This window comes from Chiloscyllium plagiosum, unplaced genomic scaffold (genome assembly GCF_037043375.1).
Source record: "Chiloscyllium plagiosum isolate Xiang-an unplaced genomic scaffold, Cpla_swu_hap1 HiC_scaffold_7, whole genome shotgun sequence".
NCBI lineage: Eukaryota > Metazoa > Chordata > Chondrichthyes > Orectolobiformes > Hemiscylliidae > Chiloscyllium > Chiloscyllium plagiosum.
In genome coordinates, this window is record NW_028270145.1 from 79,906,640 (window position 1) to 79,925,721 (window position 19,082).

The 19,082-nt window shown below is 46.5% G+C and overlaps 1 protein-coding gene across 15 annotated transcripts in view; it reads left to right on the forward strand.

Moving 5' to 3' along the window:
• Positions 1 to 19,082, forward strand: part of r3hdm1 (R3H domain containing 1) — a 187,450-nt gene that overhangs the window by 49,244 nt on the left and 119,124 nt on the right. For 11 of the 15 annotated variants that reach the window (XM_087989207.1, XM_087989205.1, XM_087989206.1 and 8 more), the window contains exons 3-4: positions 9,587 to 9,796; positions 18,954 to 18,995. In XM_087989207.1, the coding sequence (XP_087845333.1) occupies positions 9,626 to 9,796; positions 18,954 to 18,995 (213 nt within the window). In that variant the 5' untranslated portion in view covers positions 9,587 to 9,625. The remainder of the gene's footprint in view (positions 1 to 9,586; positions 9,797 to 18,953; positions 18,996 to 19,082) is intronic. The other 4 variants (XM_087989208.1, XM_087989213.1, XM_087989217.1 and 1 more) reach the window with 1 other exon arrangement.

Here is a 19,082-nt window from a genome sequence, read left to right on the forward strand (position 1 = left end):
GCTCTCTCGCGCTCTCTCGCGCTCTCTCGCGCTCTCTCGCGCTCTCTCGCTCTCTCTCGTCCGTCGCTCGCTCTCGTCCGTCGCGCTCTCTCGCTCTCTCTCGCCCTCTCTCGCCCGTCGCTCTCTCTCGCTCTCTCTCGCCCTCTCTCGCCCGTCGCCCTCTCTCGCCCGTCGCTCTCTCTCGCCCGTCGCTCTCTCTCGCTCTCTCTCGCTCTCTCTCGCTCTCTCCCGCTCTCTCTCGCTCTCTCTCGCTCTCTCTCGCTCTCTCTCGCGCTCTCTCGCTCTCTCTCGCGCTCTCTCGCTCTCTCTCGCGCTCTCTCGCTCTCTCTCGTCCGTCGCTCGCTCTCGTCCGTCGCGCTCTCTCGCTCTCGCTCTCTCTCGTCCGTCGCTCTCTCTCGTCCGTCGCGCTCTCTCCCGTCGCGCTCTCTCGCTCGCTCTCGTCCGTCGCGCTCTCTCGCTCTCTCTCGTCCGTCGCTCGCTCTCGCTCTCTCTCGTCCGTCGCTCGCTCTCGCTCTCTCTCGTCCGTCGCGCTCTCTCGCTCTCTCTCGTCCGTCGCTCTCTCTCGTCCGTCGCGCTCTCTCGCTCTCTCTCGTCCGTCGCTCGCTCTCGTCCGTCGCGCTCTCTCGCTCTCTCTCGTCCGTCGCTCTCTCTCGTCCGTCGCTCGCTCTCGTCCGTCGCGCTCTCTCGCTCTCTCTCGTCCGTCGCTCGCTCTCGTCCGTCGCGCTCTCTCGCTCGCTCTCGTCCGTCGCTCGCTCTCGTCCGTCGCGCTCTCTCGCTCTCTCTCGTCCGTCGCGCTCTCTCGCTCTCTCTCGTCCGTCGCTCGCTCTCGCTCTCTCTCGTCCGTCGCTCGCTCTCGCTCTCTCTCGTCCGTCGCTCGCTCTCGCTCTCTCTCGTCCGTCGCGCTCTCTCGTCCGTCGCTCGCTCTCGTCCGTCGCGCTCTCTCGCTCTCTCTCGTCCGTCGCGCTCTCTCGCTCTCTCTCGTCCGTCGCTCGCTCTCGCTCTCTCTCGTCCGTCGCTCGCTCTCGTCCGTCGCGCTCTCTCGCCCTCTCTCTCGTCCGTCGCTCGCTCTCGTCCGTCCCTCGCTCTCGCCCTCTCGTCCGTCGCTCGCTCTCGCTCTCTCTCGTCCGTCGCTCGCTCTCGCTCTCTCTCGTCCGTCGCTCTCTCTCGCTCTCTCTCGTCCGTCGCTCTCTCTCGCTCTCTCTCGTCCGTCGCTCTCTCTCGCTCTCTCTCGTCCGTCGCTCGCTCTCGTCCGTCGCGCTCTCTCGCTCTCTCTCGTCCGTCGCTCTCTCTCGTCCGTCGCGCTCTCTCGCTCTCTCTCGTCCGTCGCTCGCTCTCGTCCGTCGCTCGCTCTCGTCCGTCGCGCTCTCTCGTCCGTCGCGCTCTCTCGTCCGTCGCGCTCTCTCGTCCGTCGCGCTCTCTCGTCCGTCGCGCTCTCTCGTCCGTCGCTCGCTCTCGTCCGTCGCGCTCTCTCGCTCTCTCTCGTCCGTCGCGCTCTCTCGCCCTCTCTCGTCCGTCGCGCTCGCTCTCCCTCTCTCGTCCGTCGCTCGCTCTCCCTCTCTCGTCCGTCGCTCGCTCTCCCTCTCTCGTCCGTCGCTCGCTCTCCCTCTCTCGTCCGTCGCTCGCTCTCGCTCGTCCGTCGCTCGCTCTCGCTCTCTCTCGTCCGTCGCTCGCTCTCGCTCTCTCTCGTCCGTCGCTCTCTCTCGCTCTCTCTCGCTCTCTCTCGTCCGTCGCTCTCTCTCGCTCTCTCTCGCTCTCTCTCGCTCTCTCTCGCTCTCTCTCGCCCGTCGCGCTCTCTCGCTCTCTCTCGTCCGTCGCGCTCTCTCGCTCTCTCTCGTCCGTCGCGCTCTCTCGCTCTCTCTCGTCCGTCGCGCTCTCTCGCTCTCTCTCGTCCGTCGCTCGCTCTCGCTCTCTCTCGTCCGTCGCTCGCTCTCGCTCTCTCTCGTCCGTCGCTCGCTCTCGTCCGTCGCGCTCTCTCGCTCTCTCTCGTCCGTCGCGCTCTCTCGCTCTCTCTCGTCCGTCGCGCTCTCTCGCTCTCTCTCGTCCGTCGCGCTCTCTCGCTCTCTCTCGTCCGTCGCGCTCTCTCGCTCTCTCTCGTCCGTCGCGCTCTCTCGCTCTCTCTCGTCCGTCGCGCTCTCTCGCTCTCTCTCGTCCGTCGCGCTCTCTCGCTCTCTCTCGTCCGTCGCGCTCTCTCGCTCTCTCTCGTCCGTCGCGCTCTCTCGCTCTCTCTCGTCCGTCGCGCTCTCTCGCTCTCTCTCGTCCGTCGCGCTCTCTCGCTCTCTCTCGTCCGTCGCGCTCTCTCGCTCGCTCTCGTCCGTCGCGCTCTCTCGCTCTCTCTCGTCCGTCGCTCGCTCTCGTCCGTCGCGCTCTCTCGCTCTCTCTCGTCCGTCGCTCGCTCTCGTCCGTCGCTCGCTCTCGTCCGTCGCTCGCTCTCGCCCTCTCTCGTCCGTCGCTCGCTCTCGCTCTCTCGTCCGTCGCTCGCTCTCGCTCTCTCTCGTCCGTCGCTCTCTCTCGCTCTCTCTCGTCCGTCGCTCTCTCTCGCTCTCTCTCGTCCGTCGCTCGCTCTCCCTCTCTCGTCCGTCGCTCGCTCTCGCTCTCTCGTCCGTCGCTCGCTCTCGCTCTCTCGTCCGTCGCTCGCTCTCCCTCTCTCGTCCGTCGCTCGCTCTCCCTCTCTCGTCCGTCGCTCGCTCTCCCTCTCTCGTCCGTCGCTCGCTCTCGCTCTCTCGTCCGTCGCTCGCTCTCGCTCTCTCGTCCGTCGCTCGCTCTCGCTCTCTCGTCCGTCGCTCGCTCTCGCTCTCTCGTCCGTCGCTCGCTCTCGCTCTCTCGTCCGTCGCGCTCTCTCGCTCTCTCGTCCGTCGCTCGCTCTCCCTCTCTCGTCCGTCGCTCGCTCTCCCTCTCTCGTCCGTCGCTCGCTCTCCCTCTCTCGTCCGTCGCTCGCTCTCGCCCTCTCTCGTCCGTCGCTCGCTCTCGCCCTCTCTCGTCCGTCGCTCGCTCTCGCCCTCTCTCGTCAGTCGCTCGCTCTCGCTCTCTCTCGTCCGTCGCTCTCTCTCGCTCTCTCTCGTCCGTCGCGCTCTCTCGCTCTCTCTCGTCCGTCGCGCTCTCTCGCTCTCTCTCGTCCGTCGCTCTCTCTCGTCCGTCGCGCTCTCTCGCTCTCTCTCGTCCGTCGCGCGCTCTCGCTCTCTCTCGTCCGTCGCGCTCTCTCGCTCTCTCTCGTCCGTCGCGCTCTCTCGCTCTCTCTCGTCCGTCGCGCTCTCTCTCGTCCGTCGCTCTCTCTCGTCCGTCGCGCTCTCTCGCTCTCTCTCGTCCGTCGCGCTCTCTCGTCCGTCGCGCTCTCTCGCTCTCTCTCGTCCGTCGCGCTCTCTCGCTCTCTCGCGTCCGTCTCTCGCTCTCGCGTCCGTCGCTCGCTCTCGCTCTCGCGTCCGTCGCTCGCTCTCGCTCTCGCGTCCGTCGCGCTCTCTCGCTCTCGCGTCCGTCGCGCTCTCTCGCTCTCGCGTCCGTCGCGCTCTCTCGCTCTCGCGTCCGTCGCGCTCTCTCGCTCTCGCGTCCGTCGCGCGCTCTCGCTCTCGCGTCCGTCGCGCTCTCTCGCTCTCGCGTCCGTCGCGCGCTCTCGCTCTCGCGTCCGTCGCGCTCTCTCGCTGTCGCGTCCGTCGCGCTCTCTCGCTGTCGCGTCCGTCGCGCTCTCTCGCTGTCGCGTCCGTCGCGCTGTCGCGTCCGTCGCGCTCTCTCGCTGTCGCGTCCGTCGCGCTCTCTCGCTGTCGCGTCCGTCGCGCTCTCTCGCTGTCGCGTCCGTCGCGCTCTCTCGCTGTCGCGTCCGTCGCGCTCTCTCGCTGTCGCGTCCGTCGCGCTCTCTCGCTGTCGCGTCCGTCGCGCTCTCTCGCTGTCGCGTCCGTCGCGCTCTCTCGCTGTCGCGTCCGTCGCGCTCTCTCGCTGTCGCGTCCGTCGCGCGCTCTCGCTGTCGCGTCCGTCGCGCTCTCTCGCTGTCGCGTCCGTCGCGCTCTCTCGCTGTCGCGTCCGTCGCGCTCTCTCGCTGTCGCGTCCGTCGCGCTCTCTCGCTGTCGCGTCCGTCGCGCTCTCTCGCTGTCGCGTCCGTCGCGCTCTCTCGCTGTCGCGTCCGTCGCGCTCTCTCGCTGTCGCGTCCGTCGCGCTCTCTCGCTGTCGCGTCCGTCGCGCTCTCTCGCTGTCGCGTCCGTCGCGCGCTCTCGCTGTCGCGTCCGTCGCGCTCTCTCGCTGTCGCGTCCGTCGCGCTCTCTCGCTCTCGCGTCCGTCGCGCTCTCTCGCTCTCGCGTCCGTCGCGCTCTCTCGCTCTCGCGTCCGTCGCGCTCTCTCGCTCTCGCGTCCGTCGCGCTCTCTCGCTCTCGCGTCCGTCGCGCTCTCTCGCTCTCGCGTCCGTCGCGCTCTCTCGCTCTCGCGTCCGTCGCGCTCTCTCGCCCTCATAGGGTAGCAAGTGACAGGTAATAGTGGACACGTCTACAACTATCTCACACCTTTTTCAATGCACTGGGAACCACAATCGCAGAAAAATTGTCAGCAGCAGACATGTCCTGTTCCAATATACTGAGAGTGCATATTGATAACATCAGAGCTTTAATGGTACAAATACGTGTCTCACTACCAACATCTCAATAGTTAGGATGGACTCACTGGTCTTGTTAGTGATGCTTATTTGCTGTGAATGAATGTTTTAGTTTAAAAAGTAAATTTGTCTTTTTGTTACTTACCGAACAGCTGGATTGTAGCTTTTAGTAATTTGTGTACAGTTGTCTGAATCCCTTTGCTTCTCGACAGGTCCTAAACTCTTAGCATTAAGAAAGTATCTTATTTTTCTCCACAGTGAAACCTCCCATAGAATCATAGAGATGTACAGCACGGAAACAGACCCTTTAGTCCAACCTGTCCCTGCTGACCAGATATATCCCAACCCAATCTCGTTCCACCTGCCATTACCCGGCCCATATCCCTCCAAATCCTTCCTATTCATATACCCATCCAGATGCCTTTTAAATGTTGCAATTGTACTAGCCTTCCTGTGGCAGCTCACTCCATACAAGTTCCACCTTCTGCATGAAAAAGTTGACCCTTTTATATCTTTCCCGTCTCATCCTAAACCTATGCCCTCTAGTTCTGGATTCCCCCACCACAGCGAAAGGGCTTTGTTTATGTATCCTATCCAGGCCCCTCATGATTTTATAAACCTCTATAAGGTCACCCCTCAGTCTCCGCGCTCCTGGGAAAACAGTCCCAGCCTGTTCAGCCTCTTCCTGTTGCTCAAATCCTCCAACCCTGGTAATATCCTAGTCATAGCGTCAGGAAACAGACCCTTCGGTCCAACCTATCCATGTTGACCAGATATCCCAACCTCATCTCATCCCACCTGGCCCATATCCCTCCAAACCCTTCCTATTCATATCCCCATCCAAATGTCTCTTAAATGTTGCAGTTGTACCACCCTCCACCACTTCCTCTGGCAGCTCATTCCATACACGTACCACCCTCTGTGAAAAAGTTGCCCCATAGGTCTCTTTTATATCTTTCCCCTCTCCCGCTAAGCCTATGCCCTCTACTTCTGGATTCCCTGGCCCCAGGGAAAAGACTTTGTCTATATACCCTCTCCGTGCCCCTCATAATTTCGTAAACATCTATAAGGTCACCCCTCAGCCCCAGCCTGTTCAGTCTCTCCCGATAGCTCAAATCCTCCAACCCTGACGACAACTTTGTAAATTTTTTCTGAACTCTTTTTTTACGTTTCACAACATCTTTCCGATAGGACGAAGACCAGAATTGCGCGCAGTATTCCAACAGTGGCCTAACCAATGTCCTGTACAGCCACAGCATGACCTCCCAATTTCTGTATTCAATACTCTGACCAATAAAAGAAAGCATACCAAACTCCTTCTTCACTATCCTATCTACCTGCGGCGACTCTTTCAAGGAGCTATGAACCTGCACTCCAAGGTCTCTTTGTTCAGCAACACTGCCTCAGACATTACCATTAAGTGTCTAAGTCCTGCTAAGATTTGCTTTCCCAAAATGCAGCACCTCGCACTTATCTAAATTAAACTCCACCTGCCACTTCTCAGCCCATTGGCCCATCTGATCAAGATCCTGTTGTAATCTGAGGTAGCCTTCTTCGCTGTCCACTACACCTCAAATTTTCATGTTATCTGCAAACTTAGTGACTATATCTCTTATGTTCACATCCAAATAATTTATATTAATGACGAAGATTAGTGCACCCAGCGCTGATCCTTGTGGCACTCCACTGGTCACAGGCCTCCAATCTGAAAAACAACCCTCCACCACCACCCTCTGTCTTCTACCTTTGAGCCAGTACTGTATCCCAATGGCTAGTTCTCCCTGTATTCCTTGAGATCTAACCTTGTTAGCCAGTCTACGATGGTGAACCTTGTCTAACGTCTTAGTGAAATCCATATAGATCACATCCACTGCTCTGCCCTCATCAATCCTCTTTGTTACTTCCAAAAACTCATGAGACATGATTTCCCAGTCCTTGCCATTCCAAATACATGTACATCCTGTCCCTCCGGATACTCTCTAACAACTTGCCCACCACTGACGTCAGGCTCACTGGTCTGTAGTTCCCTGGCTTGTCCTTACCACCTTTCGTAAACAGTGGCACCACGTTTGCCAACCTCCAGTCTTCTGACACCTCGCCTGTGACTATTGATGATACAAATATCTCCATAAGAGGCCATTCAACTCTGAGTATGTCGCTTTGTAATTTTCTGCTTCTATTAAAATTGCTTAACGTGCTTCCTAATCACTTGCAAACTTTGGTACCCAGTTAGATTTCTCTCTGGCTCTTTGATATCAATGGCAAAAAGCTGAAAGAATGCCACTTTTAAACTCCCACTGACAAAATATTCCCTTTGTCCCCAGTCTTTATCTCGTACCTCAAGGATGTGTTCCTTCATTTCTCTCCTCTGTCGTGAAACCTAATCAAATGCCTTTTGGAAGTTCATATAATTGACATTGATAGACATTCCCAGTCCAGATGCTTAAAAAAAACCTCTGGATTCTTCAAACATGGTCCTTTAAAAATATCTCTACTTGGTTTACACTTTTCTAAGTGTTTGGCTTTTTCTGAATGATTTTGTGGTGTATTGTACACCTTCCTTTGAGCTGCACAGGTTACGTTTTTCTCTTAACTCATCCAGACTATCACCAACCGAAAACAATAATTTTCTCTTCTCGTAGTACTAATAGCAGCAAATACAGGAAATTAACTGCATCTGATCAATCATCCAGAAAAAAAGTCAACCATATCGAAACAAATGACAACAGTAAATGTGTTCAGTTCGCTGTGGGTAAAATAATAAATTATTGATTGAATACTAACAGTTTATGGTAAATGAGACATTGCCATTAGGCAAATTGTTTTTTGTAACATCTGTCTGAGGAGGATTAATAACATCAGCAACATTTTTGCATTCACAGGCCACCTGACAACACTTAGTAGCCAGTAAATTATTTTTGCAATCAACTATTTCTGTACAAAGCAAAAGAAATAGCATTACTCCTTTTTTAGCAAGAGAAGAAAATGTTTTAAGAACAGTTGTGGATTGTCAAGATGAACTCCTTTCCCCTCTTTTTATTTGGCTCCCCTGTTCTGTGTTTAGTAAGTCTAAGTCTTGTATTACAGTAAGGATCTGCAGGGACTGTACTGAAACGGTTGCTGGATGTGAGCGCATGTTGTCTTCCATCTAGCTTCTGGTTGTAACTTCATTTCTATTCTGGAAATCATGTTTCTGCTGTGTTATTGTTGAGAATGTTATTGCACAGTTGAATTTCTCTGCATTGTGATTCTACATCATGATTGGTGTTGAAGGTGAGAATTGTAGAAAATTGAGTTAACTGACAACTGCTTTGTTATTAGCTGGTGTTATTTAACGTTTATCTCTTGCATGAGAATACGGGATCATTGTCCTGCCCTACTTCTTCCCCTTTTACCACTCCCGGTGTTCAGTAAGTGGATATTCAAAAAAGGTTGTGTAGAAGCAAGTTTAGAGGGAGTAACAAATCCTAGATTGCAGGGTTTTATTCTCTCCTGTTCCATTTATATAATAAGCAAATGACTTCCTATTGCTGCTTTTCTTTTAAAAACTGGTGTAATTTGAAAACATACAAGATTTTGATCAAAAGTTCCTTGTTTGGGTCATGAAGTCACCCAGTGCCTCTTTGGAGGTTTACATATGGAAGTTTAATCAAAGTTAATTATATCAACTGAGTAGCCTAAAACACGAATTTGCAGGAATGTTTATCCATGCATACTTAGCTTCAAAAAATGTAAAAAGCACTAATGTTAAATAATACTTTATTGGAATAATTAATTTTCTAAGTTGTTTTGTTTTTATATCATTCACTTTCCTAATCGGCAGTCCTTGCCAGTTGGTGGAGGTATTGATAATTATATTGGGCTTGAGCTCCACGTCTATTCAATGTCTTGTAAGCTGTTGCTGTGGGAAAAATCAACTGAGCCTGACCCTATCCTCGCAGTACTTTAATTATTACGGGCTACTGAGGTGCTACCATCCATTGCAGTGCACCTCTGCAACCATGGTTGTGATGGGTTCATGTATCATAATCTGGAATCATTCTGATTTTTTAGACTCGTCAATTTGGTCAGATGCTAAAATGTTAATTTGCAGTTAACCTGATAATTTGCGACACCATTTCCGTATCCCAGGTTTTGTTAAAGTGGAAAAAGTAGTTTTCTGTGGTTCCCTCTGTATTAAAGCCTCTCATCCTTCACCTTAGTCAATTATTTCTGATGTTCTCTAGCTTTTTCATAAATGTACCCAGAGTTGAATGCATCAGTAAATTTGAAGTTACCAATTTGCACAGCTTTACATTATCTTTGTCTTGTATGCTCCTTGTTTATTAAATCCCAGGTACCAATCTTATTTTTGTTAAGCTTCATTCACACTCGCAATTAAGTTTTGAGTTGTTACGTCTCACTGTTTTACTGTTTTTAAAGTTTTGCCATTGGGTGTATGTCTTCTCATTATTCATCTTCCCAAAATACATCGTGTCCTATTTTTCAGCATTAAATTCCATCTGACATCTGACATCCAACTGTTCAATTTAGTAATCCATCTATCTTTCTGAATTCTATTACAGTCCTCTTCATGTTGAATGTAACTATACACTCAGCTCTATATTCTATGCTCTCTCTACTCAAGTATAATCCCAAGAGTGTAAAGATCTTTGGTGTGCATTGTACTGATCTGTAAAGATAGGCAACAGAATTGTTGATGATTGCTATCTTACATTAGCCTCTTATCCTGACAATGTCTCTTCAATACTATCTGCTTTCATATTTATCAGTATTCCTGTGTTGATATGACACCTTATCTTTTGAAAATCCAATTTCTACTACGTTGCTTTCATTTATGCTTTTGATGTTTTCTCAAATAATTGTATTGAGGTTGCTGAATTAAGTTTGAATACAATATTTAACAGTAATTTTGCAGTTTCATAGCTGTCCATATTTATATGAAGTTTGTGGAAAAGATTTAACCTTGGAGGACAATTTATTTAGTAACGTGAAGCTGCATTGTATACCTTGCAGGTTCCACATTTTGAGTAGAATGCAGAGTAAACTTGTCTAATGAGGATGTCTGATACTAGTATTATAAAAGAAGAAGCTGAAGCAATGAGGGCGAAAGAAAAATCCCTTAAGCAGACATCATTAACGGAAAGTCTGGTAAAACCAGAAATCCATGAACCAAAGGCAGGAGAAAAGAATGAAAGTTGTATGGATAACAGAATTGACTCTCAGGTAAGAGCTGTTAAGCATATCAATGACTGACTCCTGCCGTTTAGATCAGCTGTTTTGTTATTGTTATGAGTATGAAATAGTTTCATATTGACATGCAATGCATATTTGTAACACAATTTTTGCCCCAAATAATATTTGAAAATGATTTGTTTGGAGTCTATTTACAATTTACAAATTCTTTTGCACATCTGCTTGTGGTTGACTTGTAAAACTATATTTGGGACTGTATGTTCATAAAAGACGTACTTTAATTTTGGTGTACAAACTGTTGTATAATTAATAAAACACCGTGGCTACTCTACCAAATAGCTGGGCAGTGACATTTGACATAAATGTATTTGCTACATTTATGTTGCTTTCTAAGTTGGGATTTAACAATACTAGCTGTTCAGAATACAGGTTCCTTTTTCATTGAGTTTTTTAAAAAAACTTAAACACAGCACAAGGTTAAGTGAGAACAGAGACCAAGAGAATTCTTTCCAGGGCTATAGATTTCACTGCCTGTAATAGGTTGAGATAGGAATTATGTCAACATGCAAGATTCATCTGTAACATGGATGAACAAAAGAAATTGAATGAATTTTGAAACAAACATGTAATTTGTTTGGAGGCGAATTGCCCATTTGGAGGGTCAATATATAATTGCACATTTTCATTTTTTCTAAATGCTGACTCAAGCTGATTGTACCCTGTACCCTTTTTTATTTTGTTGTACCTTTCGATCTGTATCATGTGCTAGGCTTAGTGATGTCGAACCATTAAAATCTTTCAGACTTTTTTAAATGCAACAAGGGGACAGTTATGTTATTTACCCAGGTGCATTGCATGTTGAATTCTTCAGGTACTGCTTTTATCACACTATCTTTCCCTTAATCACACTACGATTTCAAATGCGCTCTAATAATTCATGGAGCATTGTAATTTAAATGTATTTAGTTGGGAGAATAAGATATGAAATATCATTGATCATAGCAAATTGAAATACGTTTTAATGTTGTAAAGCACCTTATATTTTACAGGAACATAATTAGACAAAGGTTTACAAACAGCCAAATAAGCTGAAAGCTTATGCAAAGAGATTTATCTTTCGGAAAATCTTCAATAAGGAGAGGTGGAGAAATTGGGATGAAAGTCAGAAGGCACGTAGGTGATATGTAAAAGGGCGTTGATGTAAGATAGGATTCGGGCAGCAGAAGTTTGAATGAGCTTAGGCTTATGGACTGAGTGAATAATTGAGTGTTGGTATAACAAAAACTTGTATTAGGATTTAAACACTGAAACAGGCAGACACATACAACTGTACAAGGTAGAAGTAAATGTTGTGCATAGAGAGATTGAGGTCTGCAGCTCAGCCCAGGATTAGCCAGGATGCTGAGATTGCCATGTCTATTTCAAGTTGGCACAGGTGCCAAGAAAGGATACAAAATCAGTGGTGAGTGCATGGAATTATGGAAGGCCCAAAGAAATATTTTGGATCTTCACAATGTTTATTGTTGGAATGGATCTGGGACAGGAGGTTAGTTGCCCCTGCAGTCAATTGGTAGACTTTACCACAAGGGTCTGCTACTTTTTGTAATTTTTATGTAAATGATTTGGATGTGAACACAAGAGGTATGGTTAGTAAGTTTGCAGCTGACGCCAAAATAGGAGATGTAGTGGACTGTGAAGAAGGTTACCTCTGAGTACGACAGGACCATGATCAGATGGGCAAATGGGCCTAGTAGCAGATGGAGTTTAATTTAGGTAAATGTGAGGTGCAGCATTTTGGAGAGCTGTTCGAAATAGACTTAGAAGGACGTTGCCAGGCTCAGAGGGTTTGAGCTAAAGGGAGAGGCTGAATAGACTGGGGTTATGTACGCTGGAGTGTCGGCGGCTGAGGGGTTGCTGTCCCGTTTCCGTCCTTAGTCAAAGCAAAACACTCGGACACAGTATAGTTTTACCTCATTCCTCTTTATTCTGGGCCCTAGAGAGAGAGAGAGAGAGAGCGAACGATCACCCATAGGCACAGAGACGTGAGTTCTCGGTCTTCTCTCTCAAACAACAGTTTCTTAATGAATGATATAGTCGTTTTACAGGGAGGAGCATCTAGATAAGGCAACATACATATTGACTGAGTGACCATTACAATCAGCGAGTGTCAATAGTAAAGATTAAGCCATATGCTGTTCCACAATGCATGTTCATAATCTTAACTGGCTTCACATAATGAATACTTTTCACCTTGTTAAACTGACCTTACATACTGAATGCTTCCCATATTGTTAAATGGCTCTACATAATGAATGCTTTAGCACCTTGTTGACCCATTACCCTTGCCTCCAGCACCCCATTATTAACTGTAAGTTCTCATCTGAACTGAGCCATGGTCAGCTGAACCTCTTGTTTCTCAAAACTTAACTCTTTCCCTACCTGTTCATACCCTCTGTGCATTGTCAGTGCGACCTTATGGAGGTTTATAAAATCATGAGGCACAAGGGTGAGTCAAGTCCAGAATTAGAGGGCGTGGGTTTAAGGTGAGAGGAGAAAGATTTAAAAGTGACCCGAGGGGCAACTTGTTGACTCGGGCTGGTGCGTGTATCGAATGAGCTACTAGACAAAGTGGTGGAGGCTGGCACGATTGCAACATTTTAAAGGCATCTGGATGGGTTTATGACAAGGTAGGGTTTAGAGGGATATGGGTCAAATGCTGGCAAATGGAACTAGTTTTATATAGGATACCTAGTTGGACAGAATGGTCTTATTTCTGTGCTGTATATCTGTATGACTCTGTGACTAAACCAAATGTTGTTGAGGTGGAACTAGGTGCTATTAACATATATGTGGAGCCTGATGTTTGGCTTGGAGTAACATATTCTAAGGGCAAAACATAGATTAAAAATAGAAGGAGGCCAAAGACAGCTCCAGAGGAGACGTTCAATGTAATGGAGTTGGGTGAGATCAAAAGCAACCTTGACATTTTGCTGCGTAAAGCAACTTGTAACTTTTTTTTCATTTAAATGTGAATACCTTTACTACTGTCATTTTTATCATCTTTACTATTAATATTCACAGCAAATGAAAAGGCTCTTCAGCCTATCGTGTCTGCGCCAGTCATCAGGCATCTAGCTATTCTAATGTAGCTTTGTATGTTATGGGATTTCAAGTGCTCATCTGAATGCATCTTGCATGTCTTCCAACAAGCAGACCAGAGGACATAGGATGCAGAAATAAGCCTTTCAGCCCATCAAGTCTGCTCCGCCATTCAATGAGAATATGGCTGATTTGATAATTGCACTTTGCCTTTGCCCTCTAAACTTTGAGTTGAGAGTGTCGTGCTGGAAACGTACAGCAGGTCAGGCACCATCTGAGAAGCAGGAGAATCAATGTTTCTGGCATAAGCCCTTCATCAGGAATGAGTCTGGGGGCTGAGAGATAAATGGGAGGGGGTGGGTTTGGGGCAAGGTAGCTGAGAAGGCGATAGGTAGATGAAAGTTGGGGAGAAGGTGATAGGTCAGAGAGGAGGGTGGAGGAGATAGATGGAAAAGGTGATGGACAGGTTGAGGGCGGTGCCAAGTTGGAGGCTAGGGACTGGGATAATGTGAGGGGAGGAGAAATTAGGAAATGAATGAAATCCACATTGATTCTATGTGGTTGCAGGGTCCCAAGGTGGAAAATGAGGCATTCTTCCTCCAAGCGTCGGGTAGTAAGGGTTTGGCGATGGAGGGGACCCAGGACCTGCATGTCCTTGGAGTGGGAGGGGGAGTTGATGCGTTCAGCCACTGGTAGTGGGGTTGGTTGGTTGGTTGCTGCGGGTGTCCCAGAGCTGTTCTCTGAAACGATCTGCAAGTTGGCGACCAGTCTCCCTGATGTAGAGGAGACCACATCTGGTGCAACGGATACAGTAGATGACGTTGGTGAAGGCACAGGTAAATTTCTGTTGGATGTAGGGCTTTGGACGGAGGTGAGGGAGGAAGGATTTGGTGCAGGTTTTGCACTTTCTGCAGTAGCAGGGGAAGTGCCAGGAATTGAGGGTGGACTGGTGGGGTGGGGGGGGGTGGATCTGACAAGGGAGCTGTGGAGGGAATGCTTTCTCTGGAACACTGAGGTGTGGGGAGGGAAATGTGTCCCTCGTGGTGAGATCTGTTTGTAAGTGGAGGAGGATGATGCGATGATGGGGTGGAAGGTGAGGACCTTCATCTTCTCCTGATTTGGAGGAGCTGGGGTGGACAAAGTTTAAAAATCACATACCAGGTTATTTTATAGTCCAACAGGTTTATTTGGACGCACTAGCTTTCGAAACCCTGCTTTTCATCAGGTGGTTGTGAAGCAGGACCATAAGACACAGAATTTACAGCAATAGTTTACAGTGATACAATGATATATTGAACAAACCTAGATTGTTAAGTCTTTCAACTTTGAGAATGGAATTGCTGGTTTCAGAACTTCTTTGAAGTTGCATTCTGAAGATAATTTAAGGTTTTATAACTAAATGTGATATCTCCGCTCAGATGATGCAATCAAGGTATGAGTCCGATCAACCTTGCATCAGGCTGGTTCTATTTGCAAAGTGGAATTTATATAGATTCATTGCCTACATTGACGGCTTGCAGGTTCTCCATTTTTTGAGTAAAGTAGAAAGTATCTGCAAATACAAATTCCTGCCATAAACTTAGATGTGTGTGCGCGTGCAGAAAGTGAGTGTGTGTGAGTGCACATGAGAGTGTGTGTTTCTGTGTGCGCAAGCTTGGTACAGTGTGTATGTGAGAGGGTGTGTATGTGTGCGTGTGTGAGAGAGAGCTAGTGTACGAGACACGGTCTCCATTAGTGTGCGAGTATGTAAGAGTGTGTGGGTGAGATTGTATACTGCAGTGGAGTCTCGCTGTCACTTGCCCCTCACTCTCTCACAAGTGCACACTCACACTCACTGTCTCTCTCCTGCATGCACATACATGGGATGAATTTGTGTTTGCAAAATTATATTTGCAGATACATTCTATTTTGCTTAAAAATGCAGAAATTCCAAGCAGTGAATGCATATGACACTTGTAAATTCCACTTTGGAAATAGAACCGGTCTGATTCACACCTTTTCAGGCATCTTCTGAGCTGAGATGTCACCTTATGTTATACAACCTTAAATCATCTTGAGAATGCGACTTGAAAGAAGTTCTAGGATTTACATATTAAAGAACCAAAACCAGCAAATCCATTCTCAAAGATGAAAGACTTAACAATCTTGGTTTGTTCAATATATCATTGCATCACTGTAATCTATTGCTATAAATTCTGTGTATTATGGTCTTGTTTCACAATCACTGAAGAAGCAGCACTTCGAAAGCTAGTGCTTCGAAATAAAACTGTTGGAGTATAACCCGAAGCTGTGATTTTTAACGTTGTTCACCTTCTCCATCATGATGGACCTTGTCAAAATTCTTTCTGAATTCCATATAAACAACATCCACTACCCTACCCTCCTCAATCATCCTTGTCACTTCAAAAATCGCAATCAGGTTTATGAGGCATAACCTCCACACACAACAATGTTGACAATCGCTAATAAGTCCATATTTTTCCAAATGTGAGCAAATCCTGTCCCTAAGAATCTTCTCCGATAATTTCCCAACCATTGATGTCAGGCTCACCAGCCTGTAATTTCATGGATTATCCCAGTTGCCCTTCTTAAACTAAGGAGCAACCTTGTTATTCTCCAATCTTCTGGGATCTCTCCTGTGACTAAAGAGGGTACAAATATTTCAAACAAGGCCCCAGTAATTTTCTCCCTTGCCCCCCTCAGTATTCTGAGATTGATCCCATCATGTACTGCAGACATGTCGACTTTAATGCTTTTCAAACCCCCGACACCACCACCATTTTTGTATTGACAAGCCGTACAATATCAACGTACCTCTGCCTCGACTCACCGTCCACCATGTCCTTCTCATCCTGTGATTTACTGGTGAAAAGAATTTAAGGACCTCAACTTTAAGGACCTTCAGCATCATACAAATTCCCTCCTTTTGTCCTTGAGTGGACCTACTCTTTCTGTAGCTACCTTATATACATATAAAACATTGGGATTTTCCTTAATCCTGTTTGCCAAGGATGTTTAATGGCCCCTTTTTATCCCTCAACATTCTTAATTCTTTCCAGCTTTCTTTATATTCTTTTGAGTGCTGTGTCCTCAGTTCTGTTGTTTAATTTCCTTAATATCTCAGCCTTGAATATACTTAGTAATCCTAGCTTCAACAGCCCTCTGTAGTAATAAATTCCACAGATTCAGTACCCTCAGAAGAAACTTCTCATCATCTGTCTTTGTGCAACCGCTTATTTTGAGGGGAAACAACTTTTCCACATCTACCTTTTTAAGTCCCCCAAGAATCGTGGTTTTTTTCAATAAGAATGCCTCTCCTCCTCTCTTCGAAAAAGCACAGGTGCCAGCTATTCGATCTCTCTTCATAAGGCAGTCCCAGTATGAGCTGAATGAATCATTGACTGAGAAAGCTGTCATGTTCTGCAAACAAATATGTGTAACGTTAACAACTTGCATCTTGTGTCTGCAAAGAGTACATTGTTGACATTGGTGTAGTAAGATCAAGATTTCCACCATTTTCAAAAAATTAAACCTTTCGAGCTGCGGTAGATTGTGCACAACTTTTTTGCTTCAGAGGATGGTGCTGGTGTGGTGTTGTCAATGGACTAATAATGCAGCAGCCTAGGCTATACTCCCTTGGGGGCATGTATTTGTCTCTGACCTTGGCAGCTAATCAAATTTTAAAATCACAAATATAAAATTTGGAATTGTAAGTGGTTATGATAATAGTCACCTATTTTCAACTGTCATAAAATCTCATTTGGTTCACTATTTACTTTTATAGCAAGAAAATTTGCCATCCTTGTCTGGTCTGATGGACATGCAACTCCAGATGCAGAGCATTATGGTTAGCTGCACATCATTCAACTTCATCTGTAGCTCCCGATGTGGTCATCTCTACATTCGGGAGACCAATTACAGACTCAGTGACCGGTTCGCGGAGCATTTTGCTGTGCATGCATTAACCAACCTGACCTTCCAGTTTCTATCCACTTCAATTCCCTCTCCCACTCTCCTGGAGGCCTCTTCCAGTGTTAGAATGAGGCCAAACAGAAACTGGAGGAACATCTTCTATTTCACCTTTGAAGCTTACAGCCCAATGGCCTCAACATCAACTTCACCAACTTTAAAGTCCCTTCTTCCCCAGTCTCATCTCATATCTAGCCCCATTCCTCCTCTCCTCCCTGACCTGTTCTAACCCGAACATCTTCCTACTCACCTATCCACTTCATCCTTCCCACTGACCAATTGCAATAACTATGTACCTGCGTCCACCTATTGCCATCCCACCTACCCTTCCCTCTCCTCCCCTTCTATATATTTCTGGGCTCCCCCCTCCTCTTCAGTCCTGACAAAGGGTTTCAGACTTTCATGCACCTCAGATTCTGTCTGACTTGTTGTGTTCTTCCAGCTTCACATCTGTTGACTGTAACTTCCAGCATCTGCAGTCCACACTGTCTCTTCGAAATTATCACCAGTTCCTGAAAACCAGTTTCTCAATCCAAAACATGCACCAGTACAGATTTGTCTTCAAAAAGCCTGTTTAATCATGGATGAGAAAAAGATAGAGCAGGGATATACCCTTTATTGCATTTGAACTTGCTCTGTCATTTGATAATATCAAGGCTTTTTTGATTATGGTCCTAATTCTACTTTCCTGCCATTCCAGTAACCTTTAACTCCATGTTATTTAAAAATCTGTCTTGACTCAGTCTTCATTAGATTTAGATTTAGGTTAAATCTCTACAGTATGGAAACCGGCCCAACAAGTCCACACCGACATATACTTGATGACCTAGCCTCCCTTTGTGTCTGGGGAACAGCATTCTAAAGATGAATTACCCTTTTAGGACTGAAATCAATGAATGATTAATGGAGTCATTGGAGTAGTGAAGGCAAAAGGATCGTTGAAAAACAAGAACCGCTTGTATTTGTGTAGCACCTTTTAACATAAAATGTCCAAAGACACTGGTAACAGAGGCATTTCAACATATCAGACGGCACTGCATGATAGAGAAGATTCTGGAGCAGAGCTTTTTAAGCAGTGTCGTAAAAGTGGAAAGGAGTGTGTAGAGACAGAGTTTTACGGATGGAATACCAGAATTTGGGTCCATGCTACAAGTAATGGAAAATTGGGGATGCTCCAAAGGTCAGAATTAGAGAATTTTATATCACTCTGGGTAGGATGGTTGAAGGAATTGAATTGTTTGAACTAATGGAGAATTTTATTGAATTAATTGAAGAGAGCATAGTTATTTTCTGAATACTGAAAATGCTGGTTAAATTTCAATGTCAAAAGTCTTGATTACAGTCACAGGTTAAAATGTATCAAACTTGTTTGATGTAAGATTACAAATGTAGATAATTCATGAGTAATGCAATTCAAATGACATTTATAAGCAATGAGAAAATTAACCTTTTTAGGTATTGAAAGTTTGTTTTAGTATACTAAGAAGACCAAAATTCAGCTACCACATCTTGTTAAATTGCTTGACTTGAAGTCAGTCAGCAAAACTAACCATTAATATGCAAAAATGTAGTTATGATTAGAGAATTACAGAACTTAAGTATACTGTAAATTTTACATTCATGCCACATTCTGAAAATAACTATATTGAACTCCCCAATGTTTTTGTTATGCCACTTCATAGCAACTTAAAATTTGTGATCACTTGTAGATAAAGAGAGAACTTGCTGTGTTGTGAACAAATTTTACGTTGATGGCTCTAAATTGTGTTTTTTTTCAACTGGGTGGTAGACCTTTACTTACCAGAACAGGTCAGATGTGTACTACTTTCGCCTAATTAGTCTTTTTTTCTGCTTAACATTTACTGAAATTGAATACTGCATTGTTGTACTGGAAGAGAAGTAAGGAAATTTGACTGACTTACTTCTGTAGCATAGCCTATCAGGTTGAGATGTAGATTTTTGATTGTTGAATCATGTCACTTGATTTGCATTTGTGTATCTTGATTCTGAATTAAATGCCATTTGGTTCAGGTGGATATTACAAGTTTGATCCTTTTAGAAATTTGTTGTCATATGAATTCAACTATTTTACTGCAATGATCTCTTGTCCAATGTGCAGAGACAAATACAAAGTCTTGGACAGGCGGGGAAAAGGTCAAAGGTATAGTAGAAGTGTGTCATAGCATGCTAGAGAAAATCATTTATGCTCGATGACTATTATGACTATTGTTTGCAGAAATGTATTTTA